The sequence below is a fragment of the Aotus nancymaae genome, unplaced genomic scaffold (assembly GCF_030222135.1).
Source record: "Aotus nancymaae isolate 86718 unplaced genomic scaffold, 86718_ANA_hifiasm-v0.15.2.pri h1tg000032l_0, whole genome shotgun sequence".
NCBI lineage: Eukaryota > Metazoa > Chordata > Mammalia > Primates > Aotidae > Aotus > Aotus nancymaae.
The window spans coordinates 20,537,265-20,559,003 of NW_026988445.1; the positions used below are offsets into that span (position 1 = coordinate 20,537,265).

The following is a 21,739-nucleotide window of genomic DNA, read 5'->3' on the forward strand; positions in this document are numbered from 1 at the left end:
TTTCTATAAAATATTAACATCACTAAGAAAAGTTAAAATGAATATAACAGAGAACCTACTATTCAAAACTACTTAAGTAGAACTAAAATGTTTTAAATGTATGGAGACATTTTAAAAAGACTAAAAGAGAACACGCTACAATATTAATAATTTTATCTTTTTACTTTTATATATTTTTCTCATTTTTCTAAATTGAATTATTTTTAGAAGAGTTTAAAAAATAATTTATGAGAATACGCCAAATATTCCTAGTGCTTGGTGACACAGTAAATAATATAGTGTTAGACATAGTTTTTTAGATATTGTCACTGCATCAGAAAAATAATGTAGCAGTATTATACTATTTGTGGTTAGGGTAAAATAGTTCAAGCCCTTTCCAGTAAATTTGGTGTAAATATGTTAAAGAATGACTTTTTTCATCACGATACAAGAAAATAAACTTGCCCAGTGTTAACCATTGTGTAAAAAAAAATCAACATTTTCAGCTGTGAAATAGGGACTTACATGAAAATTATATTAAAGATTTATACAGGTTGGGCACAGTGGCTCACACCTGTAATCTCAGCATTTTGGGAGGCCAAGGTGGGTGGATCACCTGAGGTCAGGCATTCGAAAACAGTCTGGCCAACATGGTGAAACCCTGTCTCTACTAAAAATATAAAAATTTGCTGGGCGTGGTGGCGCACACCTGTAATCCCAGCTACTTGGGAGGCTAAGGCAGGGGAAATTGCTGCTTGAACTGGGGAGGCGAAGGTTGCAGTGAGCAGAGATTGTGCCACTGCACTCCACACCCTGGGTGACAAGAGTGAAATTCCATCTCAAAAAGAAAAAATTATATGTGTGTGCATGTGTATATATATATATATACACACAAAAAAAAAACCACCATTTTAGAAAAAATGTAAAAAATTAACAACAAAAAAAATAGTCGTTTTTTGTTTTGAGACAGAGTCTTGCTCTGTCACCCAGGCTGGACTGCAATGGCATGATCTCGGCACACTGCAACCTCTGTGTCCCAGGTTCAAGCAATTCTCGTGCCTCAGCCTCCCAAGTAGATGGGATTACAGGCTCCTGCCACCACATTCGGCTAATTTTTGTATTTTTAGTAGAGACGAGGTTTCGCCATGTTGGCCAGGCTGGTTTCAAATGCCTGACCTCAGGTAATCCACCCACCTAGGCATCCTAAAGTGCTGGGATTACAGTTGTGAGCTACCATGCCTGACCTAAAAATAGTGTTTTAAACAGTAAGACAGATACTTTTACATTATTTGAGAAAATCTCTTTCCTAGAAAAACATGTTTCATGGCCAGGAGCACTGGCTCTTGTCTATAATCTCAGCACTTTTGGTGGCCAAGGCAGGAGGACTGCTTGAGCCCAGGAGTCTGAAACCAGCTTGGCAACACAGTGAGACCCCATCTCTATAAAAAATAAAAAATTAGCCAGGTTTGGTGATGCACACCTATAGTCCCACCTATTCCAGAGTCTGAGGTGGGAGAATCACTTGAGAACAAGAAGTGGAGGCTGCAGAGCCATGATCGCACCACTGCACTCCAGCCTGGGGGACAGAGCAAGATCCTGTCTCTTTTTTTTAATCTAAAATACATGTTTCAGATAAAACTGAACTATCTGAAATACATGTTTCTGATACATGTTATCTGAAACATGTTTCAGATTATTAAAAAAACACACATGGAAATAATTCTACACAAATTTCCCAAATTGCTCGTCATGAATGATTGCCACTTAAAACTATTTTCATGAAACTCCACGCACAAATCCTCATTTCTAATTTCACATCTGTTGTATAAAGTATAAATTTAGAGATCAAGCTGAAAAGAAAAACAATCATAGAGCTGATGAGAATTTGTTGCAGTCCTTATTAGATTAGCATCAGAACTGGAGGAGCAGCAAAAATGAAAATGATTGCTTATTTATCAATAAGACTCTGATTATTGCAGATAGAAATAAAAATACTGTTATATTAACTCTAAGAAGATTAACTGCTTAATCTACTGAAGTACATTTGTTTTCTCCATGATGTTGGAGTATATAGAGATCCATCCAACAGGTCTTCATCAAGATGTTAAGTTTCCTTCTTTTCAAAGTTCATAGCATACAGGCACTTGAGTTGTAAGAAACAGCTGGCAACCCTCACAGCAACACAAGCATGTCTTGTTGTCCTAGGTCCCATTTTCCTCCCTATATTATTAAAAACCTGAATGCCTCAATTTAAATTCTTTCCCTTTTTTTTTTTTTGAGACGGAGTCTTGCTCTGTTGCCCAGGCTGAAATGTAGTGGCACAATCTTGGCTCACAGCAACCTCCGCCTCCCAGGTTCAAGCAATTCTCCTACCTCGGCCTCCTGAGTAACTGGGATTACAGGCGCGTGCCTCCATGCCCAGCTAATTTTTGTATTTTTAGAGTGGTCTGAAGCTCCTGACCTTGTGATCCACCCACCTCGGCCTCCTAAAGTGCTGGGATTACAGGCATGAGCCACCACCCTGGCCTCTTCCTACCGTCTAAAATCCAAATACTCCTGGAATTCTCTTCCTTTTAGTCAATCCTAACAAAACAATGCTGTATCTTAATTGTAAAACAGTTTCATGAGTAGACTGAATTATTTTAATCTACTAAGCCTCTTTTGTTTAATGAGCCAATTAATAGATAATAAGCCTTTATTATAGTCAAAGTTAGAGACACCTAAATTCTATCCATTCATAAATTTCAAAGACTTCATAAAGGCCACAAGGAAAAACTGCTTCTACATGTAAACTAGCATAATAATTAGAAGACTCGAAAACAGAGGTAAAAGGTGTTGTGACTCTATCTTGTGGGCATTACTTTAGTAACTATTCATTTTTGCTGATTCAAGTATTTCTTCCTAAATTTCTTTTTAACTTAAGAGATGGGGTCTCATTCTGTCAGTCAGGCTGGAGTACAGTAGCACGATCATAGCTCCTGGGCTCAAGCGATTCTCCCACCTCAGTAGCTGGTACTACAAGGCATGCAACACCACATCTAGCTTTTTTCTTCCTAATTTTAAACCAACATATTCTACATTTACATTTATATCCTAGGCAGAAGTAGAACTCCCTCTACATTTATATTTCAATAATATAATTTAGTAAGATCAAAATGACTAGAAGTCCAAAATTGGGCAAAATATTTTTGTGGTAGCTATATCTGAGATCTCAAGTATCTTCTTTGGAATATAGTTATTGATAGCCAGGCCTTCAGGTGAGGAAAATCAAGTACCATAAAGGCTGCATAAGAACCAACAGTTGATGCCTGTAATCCCAGCACTTTGGGAGGCCAAGACAGATCACCTGAGCTCAGGAGTTCAAGACCGGCCTGGCCAACATGGCGAAACCCCGTGTCTACTAAAAATACAAAAACCAGCTGGGTGCGATGGCGTACACCTGTAATCCTAGCTACTCAAGAGGCTGAGGCACAAGAATCACTTGAGTCCGAGAGGTGGAGGTTGCAGTGAGCCAAGATCGTGCCACTAAATTCCAGCCTGGGCAACAGAACTAGACTCTGTCTACAATAAAAGAAAAAAGAACCAACAGGTGAAAGGATAAATTGTGTACAGTGTGTTAAAGAGGTATCTGGAAAAACTTATGCTTCTGAATAACCATCACATCTAAGCACTGATGATAATTATTCTTAACATCTGTAACTGTATCTTGACTAGAAAGAATAAAGAATGAGCCCAAAACAAAACTGCTGAATACTTCCTCATGACTTAAATTGCTATTTGCTATTTTATTCCAAGCATCAGAATGGATCAGAATTGTACTTTTCTCAAAATAAGAAAGGTAATCAGATTAGACCATGATCTTCCTATTACACAACGGGACAACAAAAAATAAAACAGAATTTTGTATAATTTATTTAAAACACATGCATGTAAGAATGCTATATATTTTCTATGAGTACATTTATATGTATGTGAAAGTAGAATGAAAACTCAGTAAGAATAGCCTCAAAATTCTCAGAAGTGATTTTCTTTAGGGAAAGGGCAATGTGGGAAGTGATTAAAAAGAATCAAAATTTTATTTGCAACACTCGAACACAGAATTTGAGATGATGCCTTCCTAATAACTTCCCAAACCACAGAATATAATTTTAAGTATAAAGCATGAAAGCTGTATTCCTCCTTGAAGACACTAGGTACACCATGAACCCACAACTTAAGACTTCTATGGTTAATTTTTCCAGGTATCTAACTGTATGATAGGCTGTATTTCAAATATAATATCAAATATTCCAAAATAAATTATTCTTAAAAGATAACTAAATGAACAGATACCAAAACTGGCTTGCCAATTTTGGATAAAATCAAAATACAAAATTTCTTTGGAAAGGCAAATAAAATTTATCTATCAAGAAAGCTTAACTCATTGAACACAACTTAAGACCAAATTTCAGGCCTGCCTTTCAGTGCCCTAGGTTAGTAGCAATCAAAAAGTACATTCTATTTTAGTGAAGCAGGCCTGCTTACATTTTCAACCATATTTTTCCAAAGATACTAATAAATTTCTGAGATGTCTGAATAAAGTTGTAATGCAATAGCTGTTAATGAGGAGATAAGGCTTTCTTGAAATAGCTAATGTTTCCTAGGAAATCCCAACTTTTAAACCCTGACTACAGAAGGAAAGAAATGACTTAAGAATATAAAAAGAGAGGTTACTGTGGCAATGTAGTTTAAAATGCAAGTGAGCAAGCAGCCTGTAATTGGCTTGTAGATGTCCAGAAGTTCTGATCTCTTTTATCTTTTCAACAAATTTTTTTTATCATTTCATCAATGTTTTGTCTACTAATCTACATGTAGTACATAAAAATAAGTGTGTAGACCTCAGTTTTCTAGACACTAAGGGTATCTTCTAAGTACTAAAAACATTAATTAGTAAGTCACTAAGTGAGGTATTTACATGCTAAAAACTACGTATTTTTAATAAGGTACTATGACCTCAATTAGAATACTAATAAATCTGTAACCTGTTACTTAAATTTTTAAATAGAAAAGTATTTTATAATTGTTTTTAGGTAATAATCACTAGCTAAAACTCAAGTTACCTCACATTCCATCCGCAGTAATGCACCAAGTAAAGGACCTCTCCACCTTCGACATCAGAATCTTTAATACTAGCTTCATACATTTTTTGATTTTTCCCTCGTCCATACCGCACTTGGACTTTCATGCCTGGTGGATAGCATTCAAACTCCTCTTCCTCATTGTTGTCATCATCATCTTCATCCTCTTCTTCTTCTTCCTCCTCCTCCTCCTCCTCTTCTGCTTCTTCATCATCTTCATCTTCGTCTTTATTCGTTTCATCTCTTGAAAGGTTTAAAAAATTGCAGAGTTAATAAAAGACACTTCATAAGTTTTTCAGTTCCAAACCACATATATTGATAAAAGTTGTGGCTGTGATTGTTCCGGGAAAAGCAGGTTCCTCGCGTATGAAATTCTCTGAGTTTCAATTTAGTATTAAAAACTAAAACTGTGTAAGACAATCAAGGTTACAGAAAGACACATTTAGAGAAAATGAAGATTAATAAATAAGTGCAGTAAAAGAAAATTTCCAAAAGTCAGAAGAACAGAATTTGTGCCGAACAGCAAGAAGCAAGTATAGTCAACTCTAACAATTTTTTCATATTTTATTAAAAGTGTTTTACATCTTAAGTGACAAAAAAATTCATTATACTTCATTGCCATTTTATGACTAAAAATTATTCTTCATTCAAATATTTTCAGCCTCAAGATGTTTGTTTTGTTTTAGAGACAGAATCTTGCTCTGTCACTCAAGCTGGGGGCCTCAGGATGTTTAAAACAGAAATTTTTACTAGCAGATTGCAGTCTTAATAACTTTAAAACATGCTCCAACCAAATTTTTGAACATTATAATAACTGAAATACTATTTTAACTTAAACAAAAATATTCTAATAATGTACTATCAATATCTTATCAGGTTTGTTCTTTCTATTCTTTAAACTTCAACACAATTTCTATTCTCTTTACCAGAGATTCAGTAACATCTACACATCTTCTCAACTATGGTGTTCCAAAGAAATAGACAGATGAGAGGCCAATTACAAATATATGAAACTAAAAGCCAAACTATTATAAAAAGAGTATTACATTCATTTTTTTTTTTCCTTTGAGACAAAGTCTCACTCTTGCCATCCAGGCTGGAGTACAATGGCATGATCTCGGCTCACTGCAACCTCTGCCTACCGATTTCAAGCGATTCTCTTGCCTCAGCCTCCTGAGTAGCTGGGATTACAGGCGCCCGCTACCGTGCCCAGCTAATCTTTTTCGTATTTTTCGTAGAAACAAGGTTTCACCATGTTAGCCAGGCTGGTCTCAAACTCCTCACCTCAGGTGATCCGCCCGCCTTGGCCTCCCAAAGTACTGGGATTATAGGCATGAGCCACCACACCCAGCCTTACATCCATTTTTATCTTCTTAGTACCATGTACTTTATAAAACTGAGCATTTATAACCTTTTTATATTAACCACAGATCTATATTCAACAACTTAGAGAAAATCTTCAATTATAAATCTTTCCAAACACTAGATTTTTTTAATTTTACTTTTCAGATGGAGTCTTGCCGTTGTCGCCCAGACTGGAGTGCAGTGGTGTGCTCTCGGCTCACTGCAACCTCCACCTCCTGGGTTCAAGTCATTATTCTGCCTCAGCCTTCTGAGTAGATGGGATTACAGGCGCACGCCACCACACCAGCTAATTTTTGTATTTTTAGTAGAGACAGGGTTTCTCCATGTTGGTCAGGCTGGTCTTAACTCTTGACCTCTGGTGATCCACCCGCCTCGGCCTCCCAAAGTGCTGGGATTACAGGTGTGAGCCACCACGCCCAGCCTACAAACACTAGATTTATTAAAAAAAACAAAAAACAAAATAACTTCAGTATGAAATGCAAGGCTACATTTAGTCTGTTTTTATCTGCTGTTCTGTATGTCTGTACTTATACTCCATCACTTTATGGCTAACAAATGATTAAACATCGTAAGGCAGAACTAACAGTTTAGCATTTAAGCTTTAAAAATTAATTATATATAAAATGGATATGTTATATACTAAAATAATGTATGCTATATTATACATTAAGATTAATTATATATACGTATATTACAACACACACACACACACACACACACACACACACACACACACACTTTCCCCCCTTGGAGACAGGGTCTTGCTCTGTCATCCAGACTGGAGTGCAGTGACCTGATCACGGCTCACTGTGGTCTTGACTTTCTGTGCTCAAATGATCCTCCCACCTCAGCGTCCCAAGTAGCGGGGGCTACAGGCACACACCACCACACCCAGAGAATTTTTATTTTTTATTTTTATAGAGACAGGGGTCTCATTATGTTGTTCAGGCTGGTCTTGAACTCCTGGGCTCAAGCAATCTTCACACCTCGGCCTTCCAAAGTGCGGGGATTACAGGCATGAGTCACTGCACCCACCTGATGAATATAATATTTATATTAAAAAAAAAAAAACTTCCTCCACTGAAAATTTCAGTTTTACACTCCTATATGCAACTTTTTTGGGAAAATATACTGTACCATTCCTAATTATGTAATTATATAGGCAATAAAAATCATCTACAAATAGTGATATAAGCAGCACTATAATGCTTTTTGATTCTCCTTTTCCTTTTGTATAGTGGGTCAGGAGTGTTGGGGAGATGTTTAATGGACCTGTGTAAGTAAGTCCAAGTTCATGAAATTATCAAATGTATCAATTTTGTCTGAACTATATCACAAATTCCTCAAAAATTCTCAAGATTTATTCCTATTTTAAAGATTCCATTACAGTCAAATACATAGGTACTTAACTAAAACCTTCATGAAACCAGCTATAATCTGACATAAATATATACATATGTGTGTGTGTGTGCGCGTGTGTGTGTGTATTTTTTGGAGACGGAGTCTCACTCTGTCACTCAGGCTGGAGTGCAATGGCGCAATCTAAGCTCACTGCAACTTCCGCCTCCATGGTTCAAGCAATTATCCTGCCTTAGCTTCACGAGTAGCTGGGACTACAGGTATGTGCCACCACACCTGGCTAATTTTTTATTTTTAGTAGAGACAGGGTTTCACCATGTTGGCCAGGTTGGTCTTGAACTCTTGACCTTGGATGATCTGCCTGCCTCGGCCTCCCAAAGTGCTGGGATTACAGGCGTTAGTCACCGTGCCCAGACATATATATATATGTATATATATATGTGTGTGTGTGTGTGTAATATGTATATATATATACACACACATAGTTTTTGAAACAGTTTCACTCTGTCACCCAGATTAGGGTACCGTGGCACGATCTCAGCTCACTGCAACCTCCGCCTCGCAGGTTCAATCAATTCTCCTGCTTCAGCTTACCGAATAGCTGGGACCACACGCTACCACGCTCGGCTAATTTGTTGTATTTTTAGTAGAAACGAGGGTTTCACCATGTTGGCCAGGCTGGTCTCAAACTCCTGACCTCAGGTGATCCACCTGCCTGGGCCTCCCAAAGTGCTGAGATTACAGGCGTGAGCCACCACACCCAGCCTGAGATTAAAATATTAACAATGTTATTGAAAACACCTTAATATTTCTATTATGAAAAAATAATTTTAGTAAGGCTAAAATATCTAAAAAATTAACAGAAACTGCATTATCAATGACAATTATGAGGAATTTTATTTTATATAGTACTTTAAAACAATTTTTTTTGAAAGAATACCTGCCTAAGTCATAAGACTCTACTTTGCATATTGGGGAAAAAAAGTATATTTTATTGTGGCCACAATAAAAGAGATTTATCATGTACCTCAGAATCATCATATAAAAGTAAGATATAGAATCGAAATTATAAATTTTTAAAAATGACGACAAACTCCTAAGCTGTATCTTACGTCACAGAATACACTGAGTTGATGAGTACAAACAATCCTAAATATCAATAGTAAGCACAATTATACTTTAAGTAGTAGCCCGGGCAAATTTTCATTTAATCTAGAACAGAAACCCAATATTTCTGTATTAACAAAATCAAGCAATCAAAATTGAAAAATTAAAAATATACATTTAATATTACTCTCAGACACAAACCAAATGAAATTCACTTTAATAATACACTGAAGTATAAAGAAGAAAACAATATAATTACTGGCAATCAACCATGGAATACTACTGTACTCCTCTAAGACTTCAGTGGCAAATTCAAGACTAATGTGCTAAACCAGATAGAACACAGAATGCCAAGAAAGAGAGCCTCTGAAAGTATAAAATGCAACCAACATACAGGTTAAAAAATTAAGCTGATGCATATATTAACATACATGCACTCACATACACACATACACATACACATTTAAGCTAGTCATATTTTAGAGAAGAATATCTTGGGAAACAAAATGTATCAGCAAGGATTTTCATCTGAATTCACAAAGAAATACCAAATCTTCCCAACTTGATGTTACATTCTTTACAATGAAACAAAATTTTTAAAAAAGCTAGTGTATGAAGTATCTGCTATGGTCAAGGCACTGAACTAGATATTTTACACATATCAACTTCTTCAATTTCCCACATCTGGACAATGGAGGAAGGACACTGAACATTCTTGGAAGTAGCCTTTTACTTAGAGAAAGTTTATATGCCAGAGAAATACCTATATGTTAATTATTTATCATTGTAAAATTTTCCCCTGCAATTATCTAATCGAACTAAAAAATCAATTACAGTAAGCCCCTCTCATCTGCAGGGGATACATTCCAAGATCCCCAGGGGATGCCTGAAACCGTGGATAGTACCAAACCTTATATATACTATGTTTTTTCCTATACATACATACCTCTGATAAAGTTTAATTTATTAATTAGGCCAAGCCATGAGATAATAACTAATAACATAAAACAATTATAATACGATGTAGTAACAGTTATGTGAATGTGGCCTTGTCTCACTTTCTCAAAGTGTTTTACAGCACTGTACTCACCTGTTTTTCAGACCACACAGTTGACCACAGGTAACTGAAACTGTGGAAAAGCAGGGACTACTGTATAAACAGTCCCAACTGTAATGTTTCTAAAGAATATCTACCAAACTAGGGCAGTCACATCAGGAAAATTTTAGTTTGAGGTATGCATATACTAATAAATATCTATAGTACAAAAAATCCATATATAGTTAAAAGAGTTACTAAAAACCTACAAAATACAGTTCGTTCTATAAAATAAGCAGAAACACCAACTTAAAAAAAAAGTAACAAAGAAAAAAATACATATTTATCACAGTGCCTTGCAAACTGCAGATGTTCCAGAAACACCTGCAGATTTAAAAATCAGATTTTTAGGTAAAAAGCTGAATCCTTATTAAGTTTATCAAAATGATCTATTGTGGAAGTACTTTAAATATACACTTATACATATAGACATGTAACAAAGTATAAACGACAAACACTTTTAGTACATTCTTCTGACAAACACTTCTAGTACATTCTTCTAACCCAGGATTTTTTTTCTTCCATGTTTGTCTGTATGGTACCATCACAATTTCAGAACGCTGATCAATCAAAGACTTGAGACAAAAGGCTGAAATCTTTACTAAGTTTCTTAATACTTGAAATAGTCTCCAAGAGCAGTAAGGCATATTTCAGATATATATTTTTATACACAAAACTACAACAAAGTATAATAAACAAATGCTTTTTACTATATTCATATAATGCCCCCCTTTTTCTTCCCCTCTTCCCTGTTTGTCTGCACACTGTGGAGATAAACAAAAAAAAAAAAATTTTTTTTTTTTTTAGCCAGAGTCTCACTATGTCCCCCAGGCTACAGTGCAGTGGTACAATCTTAGCTCACTGCAACCTCTGCCTCCCGGGTTCAAGAGAGATTCTCCCGCCTCAGCCTCCCAAGTAGCTGGGATTACAGATGTGCTACCCACCCCACCTGACTTTTTTTGTATTTTTAGTAGGGACACGGTTTCACCATATTGGCCAGGCTGGTCTTGAACTCTTGACATAAGTGATCCACCCGCCTTGGCCTCTCAAAGTGCTGGGATTACAGGTGTGAACCACTGCAACTGGCCTGCTAAATATATATTTTTTTAAATTCACTGTACTTATTTAAATGAGACACTAACAGAGATGTTTTTTAAGGCTCACAAAAAAGATTCAATGCCAAAGATTATCTATAAAATACAGGGGTCCACCAGCAGTGCATGAATTATACTGTCAAATAATTCATCATTCCAAAGTGACTAGAACAAATAAATGATACTATCACATAAAATAGAACATAACAATTTTTGGCCTTTTAAAACCTTAGTATTCTTCTACTGTTGCTTTTTGCTTAGGAAAAAAACACAACTCTTAGAGTCTATAGCCAACATACAATCTATAAAACACAGATATAGCCCCAAGTTTATATTATCAAGTCATTTAGCAGACCTAAAAATACTGTGCTCTAGCTAAAACTTTTATAAATTTCCATGATGAGAGCAAGAAGAATGGATCAAAAGTATGATCTTTTTCTACAAATTTGTATCAGTAGGGTCTCTGAAGGAAGTTAATGCTATTTAATTAATAAACGCCACTCTATTATTTAATATTTTGTCAATCATATTCATACATATACACATATAAAGAACAAATGATAAGAATCTAACAAGCCAAAATGCATCATAACCAAAAACAATTTTCTTACCCAGATTTTGCTTTTTCTTCCTCAGCTTCTACCTTTATGTTGAGGGATTCATCTACCCTAGTTGTGTCATCATCTTTGTCGTCCAGATTTTCATTTTCTTCTGGCTTTTTAATGTTAACTTCTTTTTCCTGATCAGAATGTGTAGGTATAGATTCTAATAAATTCTTTTTACTTCCCTAGAAAAAGATCAGAGGAAAGAAACCGACAAAAGTAAAAGTTTTCAACCTACATCCATGATTTCTCTTAGCAACAGGAGGTATCAACTAATGCTAATATTGAAAGTTGTAAATTACTTTTAAGAAACCTCTGCTATTTTTAAAGCACTAGACAAAAATAGCTAACAGCAATTATGAAGTTATAATAAAAATTATATAAAAGTAGCACTTAATGAAGAAAATAAACAAACAATGAAGAATAATAATATACAGTATATTGATTTTCGAACTTTACAGCGGATGTAAAAAATATACCAAAGAAGGCAAAGGACAATTAACAATATCTAATTTACCAGAGAAGGTTTAATATTTTCCTTTCTTTCAATTTCATCCTCAACAGGTTTTTCCTCTTTTGGTATTGTATTTCTCTCCTCCTCAATCTTTATATCTTTGATCTCTGTTTCATTTTCTTCCTTCACTTTTACTTCTTTTACATTTTCACACTCCTTACATTGCTTGTTAACAATTTTCTCTGGCAATGCCATCTGAAATTCAATGTTGGCTGATCTACAGTACTCCTCAAAACCATATAAATATCTGGAAACATGAAGAGAAATTACATTTGATGAAAACATTTCAAAATATAACTATAGAGTTATTTTTAATGTGTATTCATTTCTTTTGTCTAAACTCTCAGATATTGAGCCATATTAACATTCTAATTTATTCCAGTTCTTTCTGATCTTTTCAATGCAAATAAAAAATTTTGTCAAAAAATCATTTAAAAAACTGTGCTCAGACTCTTAACAATAACAGATATTAAAAGTATTAGCAATAGCATCTATTTGTTGCACATTTCTTATGTGTGAGGCTGGACCCCTTAGTAAATCTCACTTGGTCATTATGGTAATCCTGGGGCAAGCAGCTGCATCCCTTTGCCATCCCGCTTTTTTTTAAGACAGAGTCTTACTCTGTTGCCCAGGCTGAAGTGCAGTGGTGTGATCTCAACACACTGCAACCTCTGTTCTCCTGAGTTCAAGCAATTATCCTGCCTCAGTGCCTCCTGAGTAGCTGGGACTACAGGCATGAGCCACTATGCCTGGCTAATTTTTGTATTGTTAGTGGAAACAGGGTTTTGCCATGTTGGCCAGGCTGGTCTCAAACTCCTGACCTCAAGTTATCCTCCTGCCTAGACCTCCCAAAGTGCTAGAATTACAGGTGTGAGCCACCATGCTCAGCCAAGCATCCCATTTTACAAATGAAGAAACAGGCTTCGGAGAATAAATAACTGGCCCAAGGGCATAAACAGCTAACTGGCAGAACTAGGATTCAAATGTAGATTTACTTGACTTTAGGATATTAGCTTTTTAACCTCTATGCAGTACTTGACAAATGTACTTAGCCACAAAAACTTTCTTCACAGAATTTCTCATAAATCTAGTATTCATAGAATATACTTTAGAAAATGCTATGACAGAATGACTAGTAAAATTTTCTGATGTCTCTGAAGAATTAATTAGCCTCACTTATAAAGTAACTTTCCTCCTGCTTTCTAGGTAAAAATACTGAAGATAATCATATCAATTATACGAACTTACTTTTTATAAGCACATTTAACATTGTATCCTGCAGCTGAATTTAAGACAGGGATTCCAAGATCTTGGTAGACTTGTTTCCAAACAGCTCCACTTTCAATCTAATGGACAAAGTGAAACATAACTCCCAAATTAAAAGGTGTTAATGTAATAACATTTTGATAGACACAGTATATATGAGTATACATTTTTAATTATTGGTCCTAGTCTCAAAAGAATTTTTAAAAAATCTTGATAAATTCTAAATTTGGTTTACAAGTAAGGGTTTTAGTACTCTGACAAATATCACAGAATTACAAATGTTGAAATATTAGGCCATTTGACTTTTTTGCGGGGGAGGGGAACTGGATCCCATTCTATTGCCTAGGCTAGAGTGCAGCAGCAGTGGTACAGAGCTCACTGCAGCCCCTAACTTCTGGGCTCAAGGGATCCTGCTGCATCACCATCCCAAGTAGCTGGGACAGTAGTCATACAGCAACACACTTGGCTAATTAAAAACCTTTTTTTTTTTAGAGATGGAGTCTCACCATGCTGCCCAGGAAGGTCTCAAACTCCTGGGCTGCAGGAATCCTTTGACCTCAGCCTCCCAAAGTGCTAAGATTACAGGCATAACTGGCCCCATTTGACTTTTTTTTTTTTTTTTTTTTTTGAGACGGAGTTTCGCTCATTACCCAGGCTGGAGTGCAATGGCGCGATCTCGGCTCACCGCAACCTCCGCCTCCTGGGTTCAGGCAATCCTCCTGCCTCAGCCTCCTGAGTAGCTGGGATTACAGGCACGCACCACCATGCCCAGCTAATTTTTTGTATTTTTGGTAGAGACGGGGTTTCACCATGTTGACCAGGATGGTCTCGATCTCTTGACCCGCCTCGGCCTCCCAAAGTGCTGGGATTACAGGCGTGAGCCACCGAGCCCGGCCCCATTTGACTTTTAAATAAACCCAGTTATAGAAAATACAAAAATATTCAGGCTCTTAATCAAAATTAAAAATAAATGGAGACAAGCATTTTTAAAGGATTTATTATTTCTCATAAAATATATAAACTAATAAATGAAAGCAGTTCTATAGAAATTTGTATTTTATTCCACAGAATATTCTCAATTGGATATGTACTGTATATCACTGTCAATCTTATTTCTTCAAATCAGTTCAACAAACATTTCCTGGCTTAATCCCTTTATTCGTAAAGGGATTAAGAATATAAAGGCTATTAAGACAGATTCCTGATCTTAAGGAGCATACCGTCTAGTGAAAAAGAGACACAGGAAGGTTTTCTACCAATAGGCTGTGCTGTGACTCAGATATAAAAAGGTGCTTTCTGAAAGTTTGATCAATTTAATAGTAATCAGAAAGGTCATATTAAAAAAATATTTTTTTTTTCTTTGAGACAGAATCTCATTCTGTCACCCAGGTGAGTGCAATGCAATGGTGCAGTCTTGGCTCACTGCAATCTCCACCTTCTGGGTTCAAGCAATTCCTGTGCCTCAGCCTCTCATGTAGCTTGGATTACAAGTGTGCATTATCACACCCGGCTGATTTTTGTATTTTTTGTAGAGACAGGGTTTTGTCATGTTGGCCAGGCTGTTCTTGAACTCAAGTGATCCACCCGCCTGGGCCTCCCAAAGTGTTGGGATTGCAGGTGTGAGCCACCATGCCGGGACTAAAAAAATCGTTAAAATTTAAATTTTGTCTGAGGAGGCTAGTTCTACCTTTCTAAGCTGTACTTTCTTTTCTTCTTTGGTCTTTACTGAAAAACTTTTTTTTGGTTTAGAAAAACAATTTCAGAGATGGCAGATACCTGAGAAAACATGTTACATGAAAAAGATGTTTCAGTTTGACAACGATACTCACATTATCAAATCCTCCAAGTTTGTGTACAAGTCTGAATAACTTGAAGAGATTCAAATTTCGATATCCAAGTACAGGTCGTTTGTTAATAGGTGTACCTGGTATAGAAAACACAAACTATATTAGATCCATACTACATTTTTAATTTAAAATTTCAAAAGATTCAAATAATACCATGGAGTATTTATAGTGCAATGTACATGAGAAATTCTCTTGTTAATCAAAGACATGATATCTACACATAAACAAGCCCATGGCCACTTTAAAATTTTTGCACATTACCAGATTTTTGAAACCTTTTATTTTCATTTACTTTCTTCCCTCTGATGAGCAAGAAAATAAATACTGGACAACTGCTTCCCAATGAGAGTTACTTTTATGGCATTTTCTTTGTATTTTACCAATCTACTACTACTCTAAACAATGATTCCAGAGTAAAGCTACATGTCTGTTTGTTTGTTTTTTCCATTCTAACACAAAAACATGCAAGGCAAAGACACTAAATCAAACAAACCATTAGAAAATAGTAGAGGAGATGATAGGGTAGTGGTACACTGACTCATACGGCCATTTCTACAAAATACATGACTAGCTTAATCATATTTTTTCACTCTTCTCTAGTATTAGATTTTATTCATTTTCTTTGCTTTTTCATTTATCTTATACAAAAGCCTATAAAACAACATACTTCTTAGGCTAGCTCTCCATTCATATAAAGAAATAATAAAAGAATCAAAGACATTTTATATTGAAAAATGAAAAGATACTTATATTGTGTTAGGCATTATCATTTATGAGAACAAAAAACTGACAAACAGAGCCAGTTTCTAATCATTAGCATTACAATCAGGGATTTAGAAAACATTTAATTCCCAGAGTATTGTGGCATTTCCAAACAATAATCATTTATATTGCCCTTCTCTTCTAACTAGGAAGCCTCTCCTTACTCCCTTATAAGCATCTTCCCAGAAAAGAAGAAAGTAGACTCTGACCAAGAAGATAGGCTAGAGAGTAGCAGCATCATGCTTACTGAAGGGTGAGGTCATTAACCTAAGTTATTCTTCTTCCTTCAATCCTTGCAGGCCTTAGCAGCTTCTGGCAAATTCAATAAGCTGAGCCAAGGCTCACTTTGAGACTTTGTCACATTTCTTTTTCATTTCTGGCTTAATTCCTATTTTGCTACTGTTCTTTAGGGCCCCATAGATAGGTAAGGGGATTGGCAGGACACAGTAAGTGCATTTATGTGTCCATAGCCACAATATCTATCAAAATACTGTCATATTCCTCATTCTACTTGTTACATAACAGGTGCTTTGCTAGGTGCTGGCGATAACAGAGTCAAAAAGACAGCCATAATTACTGGTGACAAAAAGTTCAGTAAACAAAATTCTATTCTTATTTTTAAGATACTAATTATCTGTCTAAAACCCACTATGTTAAGGATAAATAAAAAATACTCACCTCTATCTTCCATAAATTTGTACAACTGCTGAAGAAAGTTCTCCCTTTCTTCTGGAAATGGTTCTATTTCTTCCTGATTTTAATCACAGAAGAATATTATTTTCTTCAATTAAGCATTTTAATAATACAAGCAGATTTCTTATGAACAGCAAAGACTAACATTCATTAAAATATTTCAAAGGCTTTTTACCTAATCAAAATTATTCTTTAACACTAAGCTGTTCAAAACCAGGTTAAGTCTAGACATTTTACGTTTTATAGAGGAATGAATATGTCTTAAAAAGTATCTCAATAGTTAGAATCCCCACAGTAAAAATTCTCATATGAGAAATGGGACTAGCAAGATTTTTCATGTTTGTTTTAAAAAATCATATTTGAGATCTATTTTTCAAATCAGGGTCACAGGCTCAAGACCTATTCTCACTTATGTAAAATTGGGTCAGGGTTGAACATCAAAACTAACTCTATTATTGCTCTTCCAGGAACTATACAAGTATGGGTCCCATTAGTTATAACTACAAGTATCCTTCATTGTATACAGCCCCACTGTATATACTTCAAGCTTATATAATCAGTAAAGTGGGGAACAAACTTGATCTACAATACCTGAAGATTCAGACTTAGGGAAATCTTCAAGTAATAAAATAGTTCCCCGATTTATCAATTACAAGGGAGGGACTAGCTTCTTGCTGCTGTGGCCAAGGGCTGTGGCAGTAGGGAGCTGGTCCTGAAGCAACCTGCAAGGAGCAGGGTAGTAGGTAAGATTGAGGAACTCACCGATTCAATGACTTTCATCCATTCAACAAACAATTAGCACCTGTAAGTGTAGGCACTATGCTAGGTGCTGAATCAAATAAAAGAAAAATAAGCTATGGAGCCTGCCATTACAGAACATGATTAGGAGTAACTGCAGAGAAAATTATTCCAAATACACAGGTAGGCTTTACAGTTACCCTGGCTTAAATATACGTATTTCTAATAGTAAAAGTCAGGATATTCAACTGGTAATCTAAATAAATCAAAACATAGCATTTTTAAATTTGGAAAATCATGTGCCTAATGTCACTGCTTTAGCGAGATCGCCTTTTTATTTTAAAAGCTAGTACAACAAAGAAAGGTAATTTTTTTTTAAAGCCCATGTTAATAAACTATTAGGTTTTCTAACTGGGAAGAGAAAAATAAATGACAACCATTAATTTGCTAATGAAATCTGTATTTCTCAATTTAAACACACTCCACACATTCAGGTTTTGGTAAAGTGGTCAAAAATCTAAGGACATCTATTTTTTAGATGTTATCGTAAATGTTCCCATGGTACAATATTTAATAAACAGCCCAATTTATTTCTATTCCAAAAACGTTTAAGGTAAACTTGTATTTAACTCAAGAAAATGTTTAAACTGTACTGCATATCTGCTTTTGCGAAAACACTAATCTAAGTACCAAAAGGTTTGGTAGCTATTGATCATTTGTTATATTTTACACACTATGACAGACACTTTAAGTATGAATATGAATAAGACAGCATTCCTAACTTTAAGGAACTTACAGATTTGTGGGGAGAAAAAATAGACAATAAATATAAAGAAATATGTGTGTGTGTGCATGCGCGTGTGTGTGTATAAATAACGAAAATATGTATAAGAAGCAGTAGTAGTTTTTGTTTTGTTGTTGTTGTTGTTTTTGAGACAGTCTTGCTCTGTCGCTCAGGCTGGAGTGTAGTGGTACAATCTCAGCTCACTGGAACCTCCACCTCCCGGGTTCAAGCGATTCTCCTGCCTCAACCTCCCAAGTAGCTGGGATTACAGGCGTGCGCCACCATGCCCGGCTAATTTTTGTATTTCTAGTAGAGATGGGGTTTCAACATGTTGGTCAGGCTGGTCTCAAACTCCTGACCTCAGGTGATCCACCCACCTCGGCCTCCCGAAGTGCTGGGATTACAAGTGTGAGCCACCATGCCTAGCCAGGAGCGGTAGTAGTTTAGACTAGCAAACCAAGTGATGCTTTTCTGATAGGAGGGAGATGATGGTTCACAGGTTTCTCTTTACAGAGATGGCAATGTAAGTAGGGTTCTGAAAACTGAACAGGAATGTGCGATGCTGGCTAAGGAAGGAGGAGAAGGAAAAGGTGGTGCCTACAGAGGCACTAGTATATGCAGAGGTGAGTAGCAACAAAACATACAATTTAATATTGCTATAGAGGGCATAGAAAGGGAAGTGATGAGAAAAAATCGAGGCAGGAATTGGACTATAAAGGAGATTCTATATTGAAGCTTGACTTTTACAGTGACAAAAAGCTACTCGGGAGGTTTTTAGCAGCAAGGGAATGATTGCTTATTTTAGCAATTTAAAAAGAAAGCAGTCAGGGAGAAGACTGAAGCGGGGAAATTTCTACATTACACACTATCATTACAGATCACTATACCCTAAAATGTAATCTACCAAACAATCTTATTTCATTAATAGTTTACTATAGTTAAAAGGCAGAATTTCATAACTTATCTAAAATATTACATATTGACAAACAAATTTACTAAACACATTAAATAAATTTCATTTCATGGTCAAATATAGTAGCTTTCACTATCTGCACCACTCACTTTTACAAAGTAAAAGTAGCTTTTACGAAGCTGTTTAGCAAACCATTAAAGAGCATTAAAGAGTACCCTGTCACTGCCAGACCTAAAGCATCAGTTACAATAAAATCTAAAATTTAAGCTCTTTGATCCATATAAATTCAGATGTCTTATTTATGATCTAATTAGAACTATCTACTCCTTTGTATTAGATAAAATGATTCAAGATTCTCTGACTCAAAGAGATATTAATCTTTACTCTTGTGCTGATTTTTCTTTTAAGATGGAGTCTCGCACTGTCACCCGGGCTAGAATGCAATGGCACGATCTCGGCTCACCACAACCTCTGCTTCTCTTGAAGCCTCCTGGGTTCAAATGAATTCTCCTGCCTCAGCCTCCTGAGTAGCTGGGATTACAGGTACCCACCACCATGCCCGGCTAGTTGTTTTCTACTTTTAGTAGAGACGGATTTCACCATGTTGGCCAGGCTGGTCTTGAACTCCTGACCTCGTGATCTGCCTGCCTTGGCCTCCCAAAGTGCTGGGATTACAGGCATAAGCCACCACACCCAGCCAGATTTTTCTTTTAAGTATTATGTTTTATACTTTTCTGGGTAAATCAATAAAATATGGAGATGTAAACATTTCATGAGGTGACAACTGTCTACATGGTAAAGAAAAGCATTTTAAAGTATTAGGTAGGTAGGTTCTTTTTTTTTTTTTTTTTAATAAGACAGGGTCTCACTCTGTCACTTAGGATGGAAGGCAGTGGCAAATTCACAGCTCACTGCAACCTCCACCTCCAGGGCTCAGACCATCCTCCTAACACAGCCTCCTTAGTAGCCGGGACTACAGATGTGCACTGACATGCCCTGCTATTTATTTTTATTTTTCTTGAGATGGGGTTTCACTGTATTACCCAGTCTGGTCTTCAACTCCAGAGCTCAAGCAATCCACCTGCCTTGGCCTCCCAAAATGCTGGGATTATGGGCATGAGCCACCATGCCTGGCCTAGCGGTGTACTTTCTTAACCATCTCATAAGCCAAAAGCATGGCAAGATTAAGACATCTTTTTGAGGTTATTAGGACAATCAGACAATATTTTTAATTTCATAAGATCATACATCTATTTTGAAGTAACCAAGTAAACTATCTGATTATGAGTATCACAAATACAAATTTATTATGAAAGATTTCTCATACTAAAAATACTGTGATTAATGACTTCATGACAAATCCTAACCCATAAGGGAAACCCAACTGTTATTTATAATTTTAAAAGGAATCAACTGTTTTCACACACCTCTTCTTCACTGCTATTATCCTCCTTTTCTTTTTCATCATCTTCCTCCTCCTCTTCTTCCTCTGCTTCACTGCTAGAGCTATCTTCTTTCAATTCAGTCTTCCAGTTAGCAGGAATAGTTCTACTTTTGTGAAATTCAAGTGCCTGTTCAAAGGCTGGACACAGACCATAAGCTATGTGAACTGAAGAAATTAAGACAATTGTTTTCTCAAAAAGTATTAAACATGATAAAGAAATAAAAACCACTGTGCTAATACCACTGACATTTATTGTTTGCTATATACCAGAAATTGTGTTAAGTGTTTTTAAATGTAGCAATATATTTAATCCTATCCATCCTATGTATTAGGAAGTCATTTTATAGATGGCAAAACTGCTACCATTAAAAGATTATTTAAGTTCAAATAAATAAAAGTAGTTTTATTCTTTAAACGAAAATTAAGCTTCTCTAGTAAAAACCTTTAATACAGAAAACCATGTAACATTTTATGCAACAATTATCAAACAGTATCAATACCAGGCATAGAGCCATTAAAATAAACATATAATACCTGAAAATTGACCATATATGATTTTTACATTTTCAGTTAAACTTTAATTAAAACTATGGTAACAATTAGCTTAAACTAAAATTAGACACAATTATTCTCATTTTACACTATATGGGAATAAACTATAAACCAAAAAATCTTGATGATTTTAACTAATCTACATAGCATATTACTGAATAAGGGCAAAGAGAAGACAACTATTTACAGTGCCAAAAAACCAAGTGACAGATATAATTACCACATATTCCTCAAATAAAACTACTGGGGCCTTGTGGTTAAGGATGTACATTCATTAGTGAGAAATACCAAATCAAAATTGCTTTGATTCCTTAGCCAGGCTCGATGGCTCACACCTGTAATCCCAGTACTTTGGGAGGCCATGGTGGGCAGATTACTTGAGGTCAGACCAGTCTGGCCAACATGGTGCAACCCTGTCTCTGCTAAAATCACAAAAATTAGCCGAGTGTAGTGGTGGGTGCCTATAGTCCCAGCGACTTGGGAGACTGAGGCAGGAGAACTGCTTGA

At 35.9% G+C, this 21,739-nt stretch overlaps 1 protein-coding gene across 6 annotated transcripts in view; it reads right to left on the reverse strand.

Annotated features, from left to right (window-relative positions):
- The window catches only part of ARID4B (AT-rich interaction domain 4B), a 165,528-nt gene that overhangs the window by 45,354 nt on the left and 98,435 nt on the right, over positions 1-21,739 (reverse strand). For 2 of the 6 annotated variants that reach the window (XM_012459881.2, XM_064383618.1), the window contains exons 11-17: positions 20,664-20,845; positions 16,787-16,859; positions 15,329-15,423; positions 13,482-13,579; positions 12,237-12,480; positions 11,729-11,904; positions 5,079-5,339 (exon numbers count right to left, since the gene is read on the reverse strand). In XM_012459881.2, the coding sequence (XP_012315304.1) occupies positions 5,079-5,339; positions 11,729-11,904; positions 12,237-12,480; positions 13,482-13,579; positions 15,329-15,423; positions 16,787-16,859; positions 20,664-20,845 (1,129 nt within the window). The remainder of the gene's footprint in view (positions 1-5,078; positions 5,340-11,728; positions 11,905-12,236; positions 12,481-13,481; positions 13,580-15,328; positions 15,424-16,786; positions 16,860-20,663; positions 20,846-21,739) is intronic. The other 4 variants (XM_012459882.2, XM_012459883.2, XM_012459885.2 and 1 more) reach the window with 4 other exon arrangements.